Genomic DNA, 20,767 nt, shown 5'->3' with positions numbered 1-20,767 from the left:
AAACTAGCAGTTGCAGGGAACCAGGCAGAGGGCCTTCTCGGTAGTGGCACCCGCCCTGTGGAATGCCCTCCCATCAGATGTCAAAGAAATAAACAACTATCTGACGTTTAGAAGACATCTGGAGGTAGCCCTGTTTAAGGAAGTTTTTAATGACTGATGTTTTAATGTATTTTTAATCTTTTGTTGGAAGCTGCCCAGAGTGGCTGGGAAAACCCAGCCAGATGGGCAGTGTATAAATAAATAAATTATTATTACTATTATTAGGCAGTGTATAAATAAATTATTATTATTACTATTACTATTACTATTACTACTACTACTACTATTACTACTACTTGGGCAAATGCCTAGGTCTGTCCTCTATCCTTTGGTGGAACATGCTGATTCCTTTGTAAGTGGAAAAACAAGGTGGCCCTTATATTGCCAAAAGTAAATATGAAGTTTTAGGGTGAGTTCTGGGTTTAGAAAAAGACACAGAATCCCAATTCGGTAGCTTTACCCAGCTGATTGAGATGTTCCCTCAGCAAATGAAGATTGGGCTTTATTCTCCAAGGGAATAAGCTGGCACTTGTTAAAAAGATTTAAGTTATACTCCTTTCTGAGAATAGTATTAATGTTTAACAGGTTTTCAGATTAAAGGAATATTATTCCCGCAAAGGAGATCATGTTGAGTGAACATTCACAAATATATGCTTCGTTTCTCTACATTTTAAGGAAATGGTTGTTCTTGAGAGTATAGCTCTAGAATAGGCTTGTATTCCACACTTGCAGTGTAGCCCTTATGTGCAGATATAGTTCAAAAGGTTCCTGCATGAAAGCACCTAGTCTGTGAAATGTACTGAACTCAGTGGATCTTTTAGCAGACACGCATAGGATTGCCCTGTAATCACAAAGCATGTTTCATGTGGACATAACCTGGGTTGTAGGAGATGGCAGAGTTTAAAGGCTGCACAACAAAGGAATCCAACACAGTTGTGAAACAGCTGTGCAACCCATTGCACAGCCATCTTCGGTAGTGCACGTAATTTTCCCTTGTGCAACGACGTTCTGCCAATGCAGCAAATCTACCGCTTAGCGACTTTGATTTAGCAGTAGATTTGATAGAACCCCAAGAGTTACAAGTGATAAAATCGGACTACTGTGAACTGTGTAAATGATATCGGTGCAAGTTTGCATCAGTACTTTGCAGTTGGCATAATTCTGCAACCACAAGAAAGTTGGAAAGCCATGTGAGGGCACCCAAGCCCTGCCTTTCACTCTTTCCCCAGGAATAGTATAAATTTTATTCAGCATTCCCTCTGGCTCTGAGACTTCAGACATTGCCCACACATTCAAGAATATCTTGGCAACCATGAGACTGCTGCTTTCTTGCTAAAAACTGAAACTCCTAGGAAACAGTTTTGTGCTGCTGTAGTGTTCTGTGGGTTTTTCCCCTGTGCCTGCATGGACCTGCAGCAGTCACACTACTAAGTCTATTCTCCAGTTTTTAGGTAATTACCAGTTTCGCTCTCAGACTTGGAGCCTTATGCTGAAGTTCCATCATGGACACAAATTCTCCAAGTCATGTTGAACGCTGGTCAGCCCAGTGCACCATTTGTGGCATCCTAATACAGCCACAAATGATTTTTTTTTTTAATTATACAGACTGTGATCAGATTCAGATGTTCTTCTGAGCACTTTCACCTCTGGGCTGTGGTTTGGCGAAAACACACGGCTAAATATTGCCCGCCAGGGTGTGGGGACTTTATACGATCTGCCTTATACCATCTGCCCTTCCCAAGCAATTTTCTCATTTTAAACATTGCTGTTGCAGCATATAGTTTATTAGGCATATTCTAAACATAGATAACAAGGAATTGTGTTCACCTTTCTCCCTTCTGTAAGAAATATATCAACCAATATTGCCCATCAAATGCCACTTTGTGCAGATTTTTTAAATATTGTAGACCTCTGCTGTGTCTAATAGAGAATCCTTAATCAGTGTTCTGTGTTTGCAAGAAGCGCTCTAAAGGCATGTACAATTCAGCCACTCAACTAATCCAAGCCCCCCCCCAATGTTTTGATAAAATCTCTACCCAGCTAGCATGCATGTTTATTTTTTATTTTTAATAATTTTTATTAACTGGCCAATCACATCAAATTAAATCACATCACATAAATTCCAAATTACAAAGCCAAATTTTTAAATTTTGTTGGGGGAACCCATACTTCAAGATCCAAAGGGGGATTCAGATCATCTTCTTATTACTGCGTTAATGTCCAAATCAGTCCCAATCAGTCCAAACAAAATTCATAATTCTATCCAGTCTTATCTTGGTGTTTCCACATCATATCTTGTTCATATAATTTCTATTTTTCCTTTACGATCTCTTCTGTTAGTCTCCTTAAGCCGATAAGCAAAATAATAATCCTGTGTGGATTTCCCGTTCCTCCACTCAGTCCAGATGGTTTCCATATATCTCCTTCGTAGATAACATCGCTCTTTCCATCATAAATTTGGCATTTGTCGCTCTTAAGTCCCACCGAGAAGTTGATCCACGATATGTAAACAACTCTATTTCTCTCTTTCTCCTCCCAGACCCAAGAGCTCCAACAATGCCTCCCAAAATGGCAACGGCATTTTTAACTGCGTCATTCCAAAACTCTTAGCTTTCCAGCTTCATCTTGAAACATTGCTTTGGTTCGAAAGTTTATCTCCACACAGCCTTAAATCCACAGCTTAAGTCCTTAGTTTCTGACTCATTAGGGGAGGGGGTTCTTGTTAAATCACATAAGAAAAAGGAAGGCAGGTTTTTCCCCCCTCCCCCCTCAGTCATACCGTATCTTGACGTATCTTCTCATATTTTATTCTTGTCTTGTTATCAGAGATCTCTTCTGTCAGCAGTCTTTACTCCCCTTTTTCCTTGAAGCATGTGCAATTTATCTCGTCCAAATTGTTTCTTTTGAAGATGCTTGCAACTAGCGGCGCGAATCAGGGACGGCGTCCAGGAGTGCCGGAATCCCACAGGAGGGCTTTGTGCCTAGTGCCCCTACCCCCACAAATTCGGGGGTGGTATAGGGCACAGCAGGCAAGGGCCATCCCCCCCACAATCCTGGGGGGGTTAAGGAGGCTAATTACCCCCATCATAGCCTCCAAATTACCTCATGTGGGTCGGAGAGATGTTATTGTCAGCCATCTTCCAATGCGCCACCTAGTGGCCCCCCTCCTAGCATGCATGTTTAAGTCATATCTTTTTATAAAATCCCATGAGTTCCAGAATAGGACTTCCTAGTCTAAATCTGCATTCACCTCTGTCCCAAAACTTTCAGAGCACACTCTTTTTAAAAAATGTAAATAACATGCAATATGATCCATTTACAATAACATCTCTCCAATTTAATCTTAGCCAACAAATGACAACCTAAATTGCAAGGTTTTAAATATTCTATCAGTTTTTTTAAAAAAAACTTCTGAGGGGGAAGAGAAAAGAATTCCACAGCTGTGGGAGACCAGCAAAAAAACACAGGACTATTCTAAACTTAATGTAACCAGTTATCAATAGCTAATAAAGTTTTCATGAATAGTTAACTATAAATGTCAGGAATATTGGGATCCAGCAACCTTTGGTTTTCATTTAGCATCCTAAGGGCAACTCCAACTGTTGCAAATTTCATTTACAATAAAACTCAAAACAAGTGTAATACAGCTTAATTTTTCAGAACATGAGTTGTGGTTATGATGCAAGGCAGCAAATGCCTTATCCCTAAATTGGAGGGGTCCTTTCGTGTGTAGAGATTCTTGCTGGGCTGGAGAGGAAGGATTTTATCAGGTGATAATGCATAAAATGCAAGCTGCCTCCTACATAAGTGTGGTGTTGACTTCATGTAATACTTGACCATGAAAAATGATAAATGGTTTACTGAAAACTGGCTGTCTCCCCCTCACCCCTCCAACACCCCACCCCCCCGATGATTTCAACAAGAAGCTAATTTTGCATCATCGAAGATCCTCCTTATTCTGTACTAAAAATGTGGCTGCTTTGTAACTCCCCTTTAGGGTTTCAGGCATCATGTCTGGTCTAAGTTGAGAATGAAACTGCCATTTCTTAGCAATTCCAGAGGTTGGCACAGGTAGCTGTGCTCTTTGGTGTTTGTTCCAGCTGTTAAATCTCAGGTGGGTGGCAGTGTGAGCAGGATGTTACTGCTGGAACACCTTATGACTAGAGCTTCAAAGGAGACAAGGTTCTCTGGTCTGGCTCCCACCCTGTTCTGCATTATGCTGGAATTTGGAGACTTGCAAAACATAGCTGTGTTTTCCTCCTACAGCCCTGTGCCATTTATTTCAGAGATATATTTTTTTAGATGGGAAAGCAGTGTAGTGACAGGTTATGCTTTGGGTGTGGCTGTCCCCCCCTCCAAAATAGTTTTTTTATATTATTATTAAGGCAGGGGGATGCTGACTTTAACCTTAGCACTGTTTAAACGTCAGGCTCTGTTACCACTACCCCTTAAGTGTGTATGCACCTTCCAACGCGTAGCTCAGAATCTTTCTTTTATTTGAAGGTTACCCATAGCGGTAAACAATGCAGAGACTGTGAGGTCTCATGGCAGCCAAGTTTAAAGCAAACAGACGATGCTAGCAGAATTGTGCAGCTTCGCATTTTGCTGCTTCCAGGGCTTGCGCCAGCAGCTGGAAGCATTCCAGGATGAAAGGGTTTTTTGGGGGTTGTGGGTGGGGAGGCGGGGCCAGGGGAGCTGGAGAGCACCAAGCCAACAGTGTGATCTCTCTCTCTCTCTCACTCACACACACACACACACACACACAAACACACACGCACACACACTCTCTCTCTCTCTCTCTGTGCCGCTGTGCTGCTGCCTCTGCCGCTCTGCTTTAACTGAGGGGGATGGCTGCTGCCTCCAGCCACCTCCCCGCTCAGAGCTAAGCTACACCTCCCTGTTTAACTGTGTCCGCTGGCCTCGCCTCTTCTCCCCTCCTGCATGCTGCCTCGGCTCCCATGGGTAGGCTTGCTCTCCACCTCTATCATGTAAGCGAAGATGTGGCTATATTGCATGGCCCAGTGACGTCTCTGGCAGAAAGGTAAGCATCAGCAGAGCCTGATCACATGCCGGCCCAGTCACTAGTGCCGGCGGGATAGGAGGGTGGACGTGGGTCTGGGCGCAGGCCATCTGGTGCTCTGCTCCTCTCCTCCCCACCACCCCTCCATGTCATCACTATCTGTAGAAATAATAGCTGCTGAATATCGTGAGATCTGGTTTGGGCTTCTCCCTCTGCAAAACTCCTAAACTCCCGAGCTTGTGCGTGAGTGTATTTTTATTTCTGTGTGTTTCTCTTTCTTTCTTCCCCCCTGTCTGAGCAGACTTCCAGGACTCCAAGGGAGTGGCAGCAAGCAGAATGCTCTTCCCACCTTCTGTGCAGGAAGGTCCGCGTGGTCTCCCAGACACCACTGACCTGTGCCTTGGGCTGCAGTCTCTCAGCCAGCCAGGGTGGGACAGGCCATGGAGCTCCCAGGATTCGGATGCTGCAGCCCAGCCTAGCCTGCAGTCTGGTGAGTGACTCTGCTGACGCACAGCAACAGTTGCCGGATTGCCTTTTTTTGCAGCTTTGTCACCAGGAGATGTTCCTGGCATAACGGCAGGTTCTGATTATTCCCGACAGCTTCTTTCTTAACATTATTGTTGTTATTGTTTTACTAAGGCACCCATTCCCTCAAGCGTAATATTGGGGCGCTAAGTGAGTCCTTTTGGGGAAAGGAAACTGTAGCTGCCCCCCTCCCCAATTAATAGAGAGCGATAAGTTTCTAAACCTGATACTGCATTGAGATTGCAATGGTAAATATTGGGCGGGGGCAGTAGTAGTGTTTTCTGTGATGCTCCTGTAGAGCCAGCTGGTTGGAGGGCTAAAGTTGTGCTCCCCAAAGTGGCTTCGAATCGTGGGCTGTTGTAATATTTTAGGCTGTTGCAACGTGGGTAGGTGATGATGGCAAGGAGTTTAATTGTATTTATTTAGACTGTTGTTGTTTTTTACTGTGCTTTTCAACCCACCAGAAGTTACCACAGCAATTGAAGCTGCCCCCTGCAGGGGGTGTAAAAACAAAGGAAAGGAGCCTCGTTCAGGCTCATTAGCAGATGCCCAAATCTTGACTCTAGGCAGTGGGTGGTACCTCTTCCTGGGTCAAGGGCCTGTGAGAGATGCCTCTATCCCTATTGTGAGATTACTGATCTGTATCTGCCAGGTTAGGATAGTATCTCTGGTTGGATGTGATTGCACTAAACTCTCACATTCCATTATCCTTTTGAAGTTTTCCTTCATGGGGGAGCCAAGCATTTGCACCTGTTTCTTCGAGTGTTGTCCTCTCCTACTGCAGAGTTTCTGTGATTTGCCAGCCTGTGATGAGTCAGGAAGATGAAACTTTGGAGAAGCCAAGCTAAGTAAAAGAAACCCAAAATAGTCTAGTCACTGCCCTCTGAAAACTATTCTGCTTTTGCTCAGCTGGGCTTCTCAAAGTTTACAATGATACTCAGTACAGTTCTTTGAGAATGTGTGTTGTATTGGCTTTTTCAGAAGAAACCAAAATGTATTTTTATCCTGCTAAAGCCTTAGAAACTACCACTGGCTTTGACATGGGTGGCAGGACAAATCAGTATGATGTTTCGCCAGTATTTTTGCTGGTCCCGTCAGGCTGTTGTAAATGCTTTTGGCATCAGCATCTTAAATAGCTTCTGAGTGGTTCTGCAAACTTCTAGCAAGAATGGCTTAAGAAAAGGCATGTGTGCCTCTCCTGCCCATGTAATGGGGGTGGGTGGGGAACAGGTGGGTGTTCCCAGGAAGTGGGGCGGGTGGGCTTGAAACCACATACAGAAGGCCCATTTATGTTATTAGTCTCGATTGCAAACCTTGCCTGTCAGAGAAGTACTTTAATTCCTTCACTGTTTTCATTTTGGGCTGTGCTCATTTTGGCAACAGATGTGTTGCATTAATACAACTAGTTTCTGTAGGGAAACTAATGCAGGGCTGCATTAGTGGAAGATGTTGGTTGCTCAGAGGACATCTGCGCTACCAAACTGATTCCCAAAGAGCCCTGTAAATGCAGCCATTAACTCTGCTGGGCATATATTGTGCTTTTAACGGGCTTGCTTGTATTGCAATAGAATAATGGCCGCAGTGGGCTGGGGCAAGAGCTTGGTGCAGACATCTTAAGGTGGGGCAGTATTGGCACTTGCTCAACTGTAGCCATCTGTAAAAACTGTGTGCCACTTTGACAGTCTCTGCAGGGGAGGGGGGGGGACTGTGGTGATTAAGGAAATGATGTGGTCTGCTGGATGTACCCAATGTTCCATTAAAAGTGCATATAATACAAGTCAGGGAGGCAATGTGTGAAGGGGTAACACATCAGTAAGGATTTCCAGACAGTGTGCATGTGATCAAGAAGGCCTCAAAGAGGCCCAGCATTAACCAGACATGCCTAGGCAACTACCTGAACAAAGCGTGCTCCGTAACTTATTTCTGTACTGTAGACCTGCTGCACTAGACTCCATTGTATTGCAGCAATATATGACTACAGTACTTCTTAACTGCACTGCAACCAGCTGTAAGATACTGCTGCAAAAATAACTTCCCTCGGATGGGAGCCCCGACGAGCAAAGCAAATCCCGCTTGAGTCTCTTTACAGTAATGCAAAACTTGCTCAAATTCTGCCCATGGCAGAAGTCTGCTCTGATGCCCACAGTTTGCCCTGACCACAAAAGTTAAGATTTCACCAACCTAGATAAGTTTCCATTGACTATGAGCGTGCAGTTTAGAGGCATTCTTGCAATGCAGAACGATCCCATTGGCATTGGGAGCATATTTATGAGACATAGGGCAGAAATAGCATTGCATATGGGCCCAAGCACCAGTTCAGTCTGGGCATCATGTGTTGTACATGTGGACACAGTAAATTAACTGTGCATTGTTCCCTGAAGTGTACAGCCCAGCTTTGTGACTCCTTCTCTACTCCCATCCCTAAGGCCAGAAGATGTTCTGCATAGGTCTGTTAGAAGTGCTACCAACAAGCTATGTATATAACCTGTTAAATAAATCCATTAAGTTAACCAGTGTCAATGTAGGGCTTGAATTTGTAGCTAAGTTCAACAGACAATATGCATAGCAAGATATTTTCAGACCATACCCAATGTGAGAAAAGTCATATTAGAAATAGGACGAGTGGCAACACCCACACATCTATTAACCCACCTAGAGGGCAGGGATTGTATAACATTCAGGGTGTTCTGTGTGTGTATAAGCACTTACTTTTCTAAAAAAAACAGTTAGCCCCACATTTCATCCTACGATAAGCAATAATTACATAAACAGTCCATAATAAAAAGGGGGAAAAAATTGAAATCTACATAGAGTCGGTAAAGCATGAAACTCTTAATCTCAGTGTTCTGGGTTCGAGTCCCATGTTGGGTGAAAGGTTCCTGCATTGCAGGGGGTTGGACTAGATGATCCTCATTGTGCCTTCCAACTCTACAATTCTGTGGTTCTGTGAAATGGAGCATGAGCGGATAAAGAAGGGCATTGGATATTTTGAGAATCTTTCAGCAGAAGGGGACAGGTACTCAGGTGGAAAGGCTGACACCAGGCCCAAGTTGGCAGTATTGTGTGCCTTTTGGTGCATGCAGCTACATTAACTCCTCTGCAAAAACTGAACTATGGGTGTGTTGTCGTCTCGTGGTCTTAAGTCAGCTCTGAATCACATACCACTTTGATTCTCAATCCAAGCGCAGAATTGTGCTTGAGCTTGGGTGGCCTCCCCACCACCACCTTCAGCAAAAAAAAGTGTTGGAAGGGGCTGAACAGCAAGGAAGCAGCAGTGGGTGTCTGCGTTCCCATGCAAAACTCTGCTATTGCATGTTCACTGTTCTAGCCTCCCTTGCCCCTTACTGTTTCTTCTGCTTTACAATGACTCTGCAGAGCCAGAGGAACAGCAGAAGAGAGCTGATTTTGCCTATGTATGGAAAAGCCTATTTTGGAGAAGGAGTTCAAAATTTAAAACTGTGAAGCGTAGGAACAACATAGGAAGCAACTTTATACTGAGTCATACTGTTGGTCCACGCAGTTTAGTATTCTCTGCATGGGCTGGCATTGGTTCTCCAGGGTTCCAGACAGGTTTTTAAAAAGCAAGTAGCAATGTAGATGGCCTTCCCAAGTGCGTCATTCAGCAAAGGAAGAAATCGCCTTGAGTTGACTGCTTTAATAAGCGAAGACTGGATGCTTTGTCGAGAGTCAGATTTCCTTTGCCATGTCTTGGTGCAGCAGCTGGCATCTTGGCGAAGTGCTGGACACCAGGACTGCAGCATTGCCCAGATTTGTCTCAAGGCCCCAGCCTGTAGGTTGGGAGGGACAAGCCCTGCCAAGTACCAGGCTATGCTGTTGGTTCTGAGCAGTTTAGAAGCTTCTGTAATGACTCAGCTGTACAAATCTACAGGGAGCTGGCTGAAAGTGCAAAAAGTTCGCAATCATGCTAAAAATACTATTGCTGATCTGCACTCTTGAAGTGCCAGTGTTTGACTACTGATGAGTTCTGAATCCAAGCATGTACTTACTGCTGTGATTCCTTTAAATCGGCATGCAGCTCCTCTGTGACTCGCTCTCACCATCCACAGTGGTAAAGGCTGTGTGATCTGTAGCTTTATTATGCATTGCTTACAGCGGTGCGGCTTTCATTGAAGTATATAGTCCACAGCCTTCTATTTCACCAGGTAAGGAAAGTGATTCCTCTGTTGCAGATTTGTCAGCTGGGCTCAGTGACCACCTTTCTCTGGTATATTTAGTTGCAGGGAATGGCACATAGTAAAGGGACCCCTGACTGTTAAGTCTAGTCGCAGACGACTCTGGAGTTGTGGTGCTCATCTCGCTTTACAGGCCGAGGGAGCCGACATTTGTCCGCAGACAGTTTTTCCAGGTCATGTGGCCAGCATGACTAAGCCACTTTTGGCGAAACCAGAGCAGCGCACGGAAACGCTATTTACCTTCCCACCGGAGCGGTACCTATTTATCTACTTGCACTTTGGCGTGCTTTCGAACTGCTAGGAGCAGGGACCGAACAACAGGAGCTCACCCCATTGCAGGGATTCGAACCGCCAACCTTCTGATCGGCAAGCCCTAGGCTCTGTGGTTTAGACCACAGCGCCACCCATGTCCTGGAACTGTACTGAACTGTGCTGGAAGCCAATTGTTTAAATCAATGTTTTCCAAACTTTGGTCTCTAGCTGTTTTTGGACTGCAGTTCCCATCATCCCTGACCACCGGTCTTGCTAGCTAGGGCTGATGGGAGTTGTAGTCCAAAAGCAGCTGGAGACCCAAGTTTGGGGAACACTGGTTTAAGCAGTTAATGTAGTTGTGGCATCTTGGTTGTGGTGGAGAGGCCATGGCTGTAGAGTGTCAAATACTACCACCTCTTGGGAGCTAGGGCAGGGAGCACTAGGACTTGTCCACTGGTTGAAAGTTTGATAGGAGGTGAAGCAACTTGCCCAGCCAACCCTCCAGAGTTTGACTGAAGTGATCTGAGAGCGCAAGAGGTTGCAGACCATTTGCATTGCAGTTAAGACCATATAGCAAGGAAGAAAGGCAGCAATGCTGGTAAGGGCTAGCCAGAACACAGTAGGAAAGGGAGGCAAGTTGCTGAGTCAACAGTTGAGTTAACCGCCCTGGCCACTGTCCGGAGCCGTAGCTCACTGGTGTAGAGCACATGCATTGCATGTAGAAGTATGCCCAGTTAGCGTTGGGAAAGAAGTCCTGTCTATAACTTTACCAGGCCATTGCCAAGTTAAAGAGTAGATAATACTGACCTAGGGGGATAAATGGCTCAGGTAAGATGCACACCATACTTTCAATGTAGTATCATACCAGTCATGGTTCCCCCCCAAAGAAACCTGGGCACTGTAGGGTCTCGTAACAGCTCTGGGCAGTTCCCAGGATTCTTTGGGGGAAGCCATGACTGTACCGGAGGTATATGAGTGCTTTAAATGTATAGCATGGATGTGACAGCGGCATAAGACAAATTCTGCCAGAATAGGAATGGGCAGCTGGGTATACAGAAGGTCCAGCCGGCCAGTTTTGGGAGAGGGATGCTGACACCATCCCCTCTTAACTCTAGTATACTAAGAATATTTCCTAATTTGGCAACTTGTATTCTACTTGCCGTTCATTTCTGAGCTCAAGGATACCTTATTGGTATGGCAACAGTCGTCCAATTTCCCTGCATCCTGCATCATGGTAATGCAATGTCTGCAGCCACATCGTGTGTAAAGGTCACAGAAATGCACAATTTCAGTTGGAGCAACAATGGGAGAAAGAGGTTCAAACCCAGAAATAGCACATGGTCTGCCTATAACGAGCAATACAATTTCTCAGTGTCGTTGTGAATGGGAATCTTGTTGAAAGAAGTACTCCAGCCTTGCAATGCTTTAGCATAACAGCATCACTAGAAATGCGAGGTACCTCCTTTAGATTGCTGCAGCACATACCATTTGAAAATGATTTTTATTTATGGGTGGTTTCTAGGTCTCGGAATTGGGTTGTTTACCTGTCCTGGGTGACAGTTTGGTGGGCTCAGACCCAAATCCGTTGCTGTCACTAGAAGCCCTGGTGACCATTTGTGGCTCATTAGCAGCTTCGCTTGGTGCACCAACTGCAACTGTTCCTGGACAGGGAAGTAAGGATAACCTTGTGACTAGATTACTGTAATATGCTGTAGGTGAGCATATTATCCTTGCACCTTACCCAGAAGCTACAAGTTGCTGAACTATAATAAACCCAGCATCTCTTTGGTTTTGCCAGTTTATGAGAAGCAGGGAAAAATCAATAAAAGCAGAAACAATCAGTAGTGTAGTTCCAATAGTGTAGTTCCAAACATAGACCTAGGACCCTCATACTTATGGGACTTCTTCTCCTGGTAGGTCCTGCAGAGGACCCTAAGGTCCATGAATAATAATAGCTTAAAGGTCCTGGGCCCTAAGGAAGCCAGACTATCCTCCACCAGGGCCAGGGCTTTTTCAGTGACAGCTCCCACAAGACTAGGGCCCTGCAGGACTTGATCTCCTTCCACAGGGCCTGTAAGACAGAGCTATTCTGCCTGGCCTTCAATTTGAATTAGCCTGATCCTCTATTCCCTTTTCCCTTTACTCTTCTATGAAGAAACCCTTTCTGGGATCCCACATTTAAATTCTTCCCTGGTCTCCTTGCTGGCCCTAGTAGGACCAACTTGGCCAGTTAGCTCTGGTGATAGTTCGATGTCTACTGACTGGCCCCCCCCCCCAAAAAAAATGAGCCCTGAATTTTTGAATTTTATTGATATTGATGCTGCATTTTAGGTTGTATTCTATGCTGTTTTATGCTGTTTTTAAGTCGCATTTTAATCAATGTTTTATATTTGCTGTTAGCCGCCCTGAGCCCAGTTTTTAAACCGGGAAGGGCGGGATATAAATAATAATAATAATAATAATAATAATAATAATAATAATAATAATAATTTATTATTATTATTATTCCCGGCCCCACGCACTTTAGAAGATGGAGGAATCTGAAATAAGCAAGAAGCAAGAGGAGTTGGAGGTTGTGTTGTGCAAAGATCTTGGCCACCATGTTGCAGGAGGAATACAATCTGTGCTATCATCACTTGTATTTCTGCCTTTGACATGGATCCAAACAATTTGCAGCAGCATGAATTTGGGTGGTATTATGTTTCTCTGTACTTTTTCCACTCCTGAGTCCTTTGAGGCCCAGTCAAGAGGTCAGAAACAGGTCTACTTAACTATGCCAGCAAAAGGGAGGCCGCAGCAAAGAAGGCATCAAATCCTTCTCTTGTGACAACGACAGTGCCCTCCAAGAGGCCAAAGTGCGTCTTGCTCTTGTATTTGAGAATTCTGTGCGCTCCCTCTCTCCTTTTAGCCTATCAGAAAAAATAAAGAACAAACCAAAACAGGAATTTGTTTCGAAATGGGAGGTCTTCAAAGCTTATTTGCAAAATAATTACAGCAGTTTAAACTCTGTCGCAGCATTTGAATAATTTCAGTAGTAGCTTTAAGAAAGATATGAGATCTAAAATAAATTAAGAATTAGTCAATCTATGATAAAAGTGTGTACTGGCAACAAGTAACCTAATTGAAAGAGGGAATAGACGGGAGGTCAGGTCTACAGTCCAAAGACCATTTTTTGCTTTATAATCTTGTAATTAATACTGTGTTTATCTCTATTTTCATTTTCATTTTTCTCTTTTGTCTTTTGGTGTATCAAAAAAGAGAGAGAGAATTCTGCTCTCCGTGTACAATGCAAGACTTCCTTGTTTGCAGTGTACAGGAATTGTAATGAGCTGATACTGTACATAGTCTTTCAGTTTTAGAAACCATTCTGGGGTACTAAATATATGAACATATTGTCTTTAACGTTTTGTTCATCAGTCTAAAATACAATATTTCATATTAGTAATATTAAAATTTGCCAATTTGTAAGGGGGGGAGCCCCACCATTTTTTCCTGTTCCCCACTCCCAGGTTTTCTCTTCTCTGAATATAAATGGGGTCATATAAGCCATTGTCAATGGTACCATAGTCTGGCTGTGTGTTGACAAACATCTGCTCCCTTTTGCAGGCTAGATTGGAATATGATGTTTGCTTTCTCTGTTGCTGCATCGGAAATTGGAATTATAAGCAATATGTAACTGGTAGGAACACTTTTTGACCCCAAGTCAGGGTATATCCATTAACTCTAAAGGCTTGTCATGTTTTGCTTATTTTCTGGTATTTCGACACTGAAGCAGAATATAGGGAATCGTTTTGTCATGGCCAAACTAAACTATTGCTAGATATGTAGCTGAATGGACTGTTCCACTTCTGGGGAGTCTAGTTTTGAACGCCCCTCCATGTTAACTCATGGCAAAAAGAAAGTTTAATATAGCAGGGAAACGCTTGTTGTTTTCTGTGCTTTCTTTTTATTATCAGGATTTTTTTTAAGTGATACAACCCACCCTACCATTCTGCCACTTCCTATAAGTACAACCAATGCCTTAATTACTTTTGTCCAATGGGAACTTGAACAAGAATAGCTTTATGGTAACGTTGAGCCTGCTTTCAACCTTATCTAACTTGCTTTCTTGTACCTCAAACCTCAAGTCCTTTAAAAAAAATAAAAATCTTCCTGCTGTTGGTACATAGCAACAGGTCATGAAGATTCCCCCCCCCCCTTAAATCTGCTGCCTGTATCCTTGAATGCAATTTGGCTTCTCTGATATGGAAGAATGGTATGCTTGACCCTTGTAATTAAACCTGCTAATGTGCAATTCATTCAAGATCTGATTTCCAGGCAGAGCATAATTCAGTCAAAAAGCAAGTTCCTGGTCTTAATTTGCAAGGTATATTAGCAGTGTGCAATTAGCATTTGCAGAATTTTCTTTGTTTTTTCAGCAGTAGGCAGAAAATTCTTCACAGGATGGATTTATTGTGGCTCAGTACAGAGATGTGCCCTTTCCCCCCATTATCAGTAATGCTGCTTACAGTAGAAAGTTTAGGTTGTACATGTGTTTGAAACTTGGAGTGTGTTGTCCAAGCTGCTTTTGAATTTACTAATTTGGTGCTGAATAGGGATTTCCTGGCCTAAGGTATGAAATGTTGGTGTGGTGTGCGAATGGCTGTGTACAGTTAACTTCTCTAGGGTTACCAGTACAGTTAGTCCTGTCTCTTAACACTCCATATGGAATGTTGTGATGATAATGCTTTTAGTAGTAGTCAAGTGTAACGAAGGAGAGGATAAAAACATTCAGAGCCCCTTCAGATAATCCCTGTTTACTCCGCAGTCATGATTATTTGTGCTCATGATGCTACTGAGGTGGTCATAGTGTGATCTTGTTTTCAATACCGTTTCTGTCTGGAAAAGTTTCTGGGGTGGTAACAGTTGCTTCGAAGGGACCCGGGTGGCTCTGTGGTCTAAACCACTGAGCCTCTTGGGATTGCCAATCAGAAGGTCGGCGGTTCGAATCCCCGCAACAGGCTGAGCTCCTGTTGCTCAGTCTTAACCTAGCAGTTCGAAAGCACGCCAAAAAGTGGAAGTAGATAAATAGGTACTGCTCCGGTGGGAAGGTAAACAGCGTTTTTGTGCACTGCTCTGGTTTCGGTGTTCCGTTGCACCAGATAACCTGGAAAAACTGACTGCAGACAAACGCCTCCCTCGGCCTGTTAAGCAAGATGAGCGCCGCAACCCCAGAGTCATCTGCGACTGGACTTAACTGTCAGGGGTCCTTTACCTTTTAACAACTGCTTCACTTTTAACAACTGCCCTAAACAGCCTCGGTCCTGTATACCTGAAGGAGCGTCTCCACCCCCACCGTTCAGCCCGGACACTGAGGTCCAGCTCTGAGGGCCTTCTGGCGGTTCCCTCATTGTGAGAAGTGAGGTTACAGGGAACCAGGCAGAGGGCCTTCTCGGTAGTGGCGCCCGCCCTGTGGAACGCCCTCCCTTCAGATGTGAAGGAAATAAGCAGCTATCTTCTCTTTAAAAGACATCTGAAGGCAGCCCTGTTTAGGGAAGTTTTTAATATTTAATGCTGTATTGTTTTTAACACTTGATTGGAAGCCGCCCAGAGTGGCTGGGGAAACTCAGCCAGATGGGCGGGGTATAAATAATAAATTATTATTATTATTATTATTATTATTATTATTATTATTATTACTACTACTACTACTACTACTACTACTTACAGTTGGGGCATATCGTGTAACTTGATGCTGAAATCCCATAACTTTCCATACCACAAATTTTTGCAGAATTTCGGGACTGTTTTTGTTATGCCCCTGTGACAGTTTTAGAGAACAACCAAAAAAGTAAGATGTGGAAATAGTCCAGTATAAATTCACCACTAATGCACTATTATTTGTATCGGGAATGTGGCTGGATATGTGCCATACATTTAAAGTACTCTTACAACACTTCAACAGTCATGGCTCTGCCCTCCCCAAAATAATCCTGTAGCTTAAGGGTGCTGAGAGATGTTAGGAGACGCCTCAGAGCTACAGGTCCCAGCATCCTTAAACTACAGTTCCCGTTATTCTTTTGGGGAAGCCACGGCTGTTAAAATTATTACAAGTGCTTCAAATGTGTGCTGTGGATGTGATCCATGTTGTAGAATACACCTGGTGAGGAAAGCCCCCGCAACAGCCTGGAAGGCCCATCGTAGCCTCATGCTTTATGAACTAGGAGCTCTTCTCTCTGACTTCCCATTCGGTTTCCTCCCCACATGTTGCTGGATTTGTACAGATGTGTACACCTGCACATTCCAAGTCGCTCTTCCTAGTTAAGAATGTAACAAGAGCCTGCTGGACCAGGCCAGAGGCCCCTCTATTCCAGCATCCTATCCTCACAGTGACCAACCAGATGCCTGTGGAAAGCCTGCAGGCTGGAGATGGAACACAACAGCTGGCATTCAGGGACGCAATACCTCTTGACAGTGGATGCAGAATCTAGTCATTGTGGTTGGTAGCTACTGTATTGAGTTTGCTTTTTGTTTGTAAAAATGTAGGGAAATAATTATTATTATTTATTTATTTATTTATTTAGTTATTTATTTTAAAGAAATTGTATACCACCCTTCACCTGCAGATCCAGGGCGGTTCACAACATAAAGTTACAATATAAAAAGCCCCCAAATGCATAGTAAAAATAAGAACAACAAACCAATAATCCCTCTCCCACAACACATTTAAAAGGGCATTGGATTTGGTCAATACAGCACATTGTTTGCTGTGACAAGGGAGCTCCGTGTAGACATTTGTTTAAAATTATATTGTTGGCTGTTCTTTATTGCCACAGGCAATCCCAGAGCTGGGTGCAGAACTTGAAGCGAAACAACAAACACAGCCAGCAATACATAATCAACCCTTTTAAACCACCGGGAGGCTTTCTGTAGTACTAAAACAGCAAAGGCTCAGCATTAATGTTTAGCATCCAGCTGTGAGCAGAACTGCTTTCAGCTGGTGTCCAAAATGCATGCAGTTAACCGCCAGATCTCTTTGCAAGGAGGGAGTCCCTTAATTGGGGTGCCACCACCAAGAAGGCCCCAAAGTTCCCAAGCAACTTTTTTTTTTTAATGGAATGCTTCACAAATTTGCACGTCATCCTTGGAGTAAGCTCTGGAGTAAGCCCCATTTGAAGTCTGTGGGGCTTATTTCTGCAGAGACCTTTGTACAGAGGACAGGGGTGTTGGTGTAAAATATTTTCCCATGTCTGCATTTCCTAAGCTTCGCACCCCACCTATGTAAGGCTTGGGTAGTCTTTTTTTATATTGGGCTGTGTACACATTCCTGTTTACTCTGCGACCAGTGTGCTCCTGCTTCTGCTTTGACATTAGCCACAATCCATATCTGTTCTGTATCTAATCGTTTCCTATGGAATACTGCATTTTGGTGTGTTTCCTCCCAAAACAGCTTCTATCCAAATTGAGAGAAATAATTACCTTTGTTGTGATTTTACCTCTGCAATGTTTATACAGCCCTAGCTGCTTTTACAATGGGTCCCATGGAACTACCCCTCCCTTTTTATATTATTTCCTCGCTCAGAAGTATTCTTGCATATTTTTGTTAGATGCTCTTATGAGAGGCGTGGGAATACAAGTGTTAACAGCTGTGAGACTTTCTAATCGTATGCTGTCTTCTTTGACAGGATAGAGAGCCAGTATGCTGTCTGGCCTCTGAATCCGTGGAGTCAATTTACTCCTAGAAAGAGGGAAGATTGTCCTTCTCTGTGCTTATTGATCTGGTATAGAAAAGAAAAAGTTCCACCAGATTATTCCATAGAGAGGGTCTCTCCAGTGCTTAATAGAACAGCTGAGTCACAAGTGATGATGCGTGGGCTATTGCCAGCTTGGGAGTGGCAGTTCTTGGACAGAGCAACAGAATTACAGTAGAGGAAGATTTGCTTAATTCTTCTCCTTTGGCGATGCCATTCTGGAGTGAGCTGTGCTGGATTAAGACCACCTAAGGCGGCCATTCCTTTGTGTTTCTCTTCAAGCTTATTTTGCAGATAGCACTCACAAAATCGTGTGCAGTTCAGTCTCTGACTCCTTGCTGAGTTCTTTGGTGTTGCTTCTGAACCTTAAATGCATCAGTCTTCCTAGGTACAGTGGTACCTTGGTTCTCAACGCCTTGGTACTCAAACAACTTGGAACCCAAACACTGCAAACCCAGAAGTGTTCAGTTTGCGAACCTTTTTTGAAAGCCGAATGTGCTCCGTTTTGATTTGAGTGCCACACTTCCGTTTTCAGTGTTACACCGAGGTCTGTCTGTTTTTGCTATTTATTTTGTGTTTTTGTTTTTGTAACTCTGTAGAACCCAGTTCAGCTACTGATTGATTGATTGTGTGACTGCAGTACATTGTTTATTGGTTTCATTTTATGGATCAGTGGTCTTGTTAGATAGTAAAATTCACGTTAAACTGCTGTTTTAGGGGTTGTTTTTAAAAGTCTGGAACGGATTCATCCATTTTGCATTACTTTCTATGGGAAAGTGTGCCTTGGTTTTGGAACGGACTGCTGGAATGGATTAGGTTTGAGAACCAAGGTACCACTTCATGAATATTAACTTTCCTAGGCCACTGTCTAGGGGACAGAAGTATTAAAAATTGTCATTGTGCATTGTGCTGTATGTGGCAAGCACATGAACATACCAAGACACAGCCATCTCAGTAAATTGTATCTTCCTTTATCAGTTGTTTGGGTCCCATTGTAGTCAGTTGTCACTAGCTTGTGTGGTACACTCTTGAGAGTGCTGTCTGCTTCACATAGTTTTGTTCTCAGGCTGGCAATAAGAGGCAGAACGTTGTCTCACTAAGATTGAGCTGTCAGGTTTTTGCCATTAAAGCATTACATTGATTAAGCTGCGCCACTGGCTCAAGCCAGTTTCCTTGCTTCCATTCCATTTGGCCATGTTTGTTGCTAAATGATAAAAGGATACAGTTGAGAAAGTCTTAACATGTCTTTGGGAGAAGCTTTAATTCAGTCCTGTACTGGGGTTCCATGCAAATTGTGTATTCCCTCTCCTATTTACTTGAATGGAGAAACATGTTCCTTCTCTGTCCTTACGTCTGCCCCATAGTGAATATTTGCTAATTGGCTATTATATGTGGAAGTTTCACAGGAGTGTAGGTCCCCAGGTGGGTTTAAAATACACTATTTTTAAACAGTTGCAAGCAATGGTTTTTAAAACCCAATTTTAAAAACTGTTTTATATATTTTATTTATATATTTAAAACAACAATAATGCATACATAAAATCAATTTGGATGCAATTCAGATACCAACTGGAAATAGGAAATAAAAGTTAGAAATAAATAAGCATACTTTCTTCTGAATTAGGGGAAATAAAACAATGGATCTCTCCCACTAGGAAAAAAGAATAAGAAATAATTTATTTGGAGCAATGCTGTGTAATCTACTTATAAATAACCTGGAGTTAGGTGAACCCTGATGTAATTTGCAAACTTGACTACTACAGACTATTCAATATAGTGAAACTACAGACTGAAGAGCTCCAGAACCTGGGCAAGTAGGCAATGGAATTGCAGAACTGGTGTGAGCACATGCAAAATCAAAAATCATATATACCATATTAACCTGAATATAAGCCGCACTCCCCCCCCCCAAAAAAAAATCCAATTGTGAAAAGTCAAGTGTGGCTTATATTTGCGAGCTTACGCCGCTGGCAAAGCGGCGCAGCTCCCCCCTCCCCCTGGAAGCAGTGTGGGCAATGGGGGGGCACTGGCAAAGCAACACAGCTCCCCCTCCCCAAGCAGCCAGGGAGTGTGGGGCAATGATGCCCGTCCCGTCTGTGGCTCCCAAGCCTCCCCCAATCCACCGAATTTTAAAGGTGCGTCTTATTTGCAGGTACGGCTTATATTCGGGCCCACATGGTACATGCTGATGGGGTTCTGATTTTGAAGTAGTTACTCAGAAAAGGGAACTTGAATTTTGTGGAGAGCAAAAGGAAAAGTTTGCCTCAATGTACTGTTGCTGTGAAAAGAGCAAATCCAGTGTTAAGGAACTAGTAGGAAAAATATGAACAAACCTATAAGCTTATTAGTGCTATCCCAAATCCTTGGGTGCAGCTACATTGAAAATATTGTGCAAAAGTTCTAACAGCACCATCTCAAAGGAGATGGAGCTTGAAAACATATAGAAAATGGCAGCTGAAAAGTCATCAAGGGATTGGTACACCTTCACACTGAGATGCTAAAGCATTTGGGACTTGTTAGACTAGGAAAATAAATAACTGAAGAAAGGGCATGATAGAGGCTTTCAAAATTATTAGCTGCAAGGGGAATAAAGGAGGTAATTTCTTGGTCAGCTGAGGAATGGAGCCTTGCAGGATATGTGGTTAACACGTCTTCTAGAAGGCAAGGTTAAAACAAGGTGTTTACTATGAACATCAGTGAATCTTCCTACCCGTTCCCAGTCTTCACTGCTTCCAATAGAAGAGCTGGGTTAATGGTTCCTGGTCCTTTTGGGGCATGTTGGAGGATGTTGAGGCAGGAATTGTTAGTTAGTATTATTTTGTAATTTATTTGTTGTTTTCTCTTTTTTAAACTCTCAAAAGCAGATAAGCTAAAAAGATAGAACAATTTTTTAAAAAATTAAAATTTTGAAAAAACTAAAATCGGCAATAAACTAAAATACACACCTCTTATTCAGTGATTGGACAACTGGGCAGTGTGTGTGTGTGTGTGTGTGTGTGTGTGTGTGT

At 43.3% G+C, this 20,767-nt stretch overlaps 1 protein-coding gene across 18 annotated transcripts in view; it reads left to right on the top strand.

Annotated features, from left to right (window-relative positions):
• CPEB1 (cytoplasmic polyadenylation element binding protein 1) overlaps window positions 1-20,767 on the top strand; it is a 49,683-nt gene that overhangs the window by 7,418 nt on the left and 21,498 nt on the right. For 15 of the 18 annotated variants that reach the window (XM_083586637.1, XM_083586649.1, XM_083586646.1 and 12 more), the window contains exon 3: window positions 5,361-5,549. In XM_083586637.1, the coding sequence (XP_083442763.1) occupies window positions 5,361-5,549 (189 nt within the window). Of the gene's footprint in view, window positions 1-4,727; window positions 5,081-5,143; window positions 5,246-5,360; window positions 5,550-20,767 lie in introns of those variants that run through there. The other 3 variants (XM_083586642.1, XM_083586641.1, XM_083586644.1) reach the window with 3 other exon arrangements.

The sequence above is a fragment of the Podarcis filfolensis genome (assembly GCF_964270895.1).
Source record: "Podarcis filfolensis genome assembly, chromosome: 14".
Lineage (NCBI taxonomy): Eukaryota > Metazoa > Chordata > Lepidosauria > Squamata > Lacertidae > Podarcis > Podarcis filfolensis.
The sequence above is the reverse complement of the archived record's forward strand: the minus strand, read 5'-3'. Positions and strand labels throughout refer to the sequence as shown.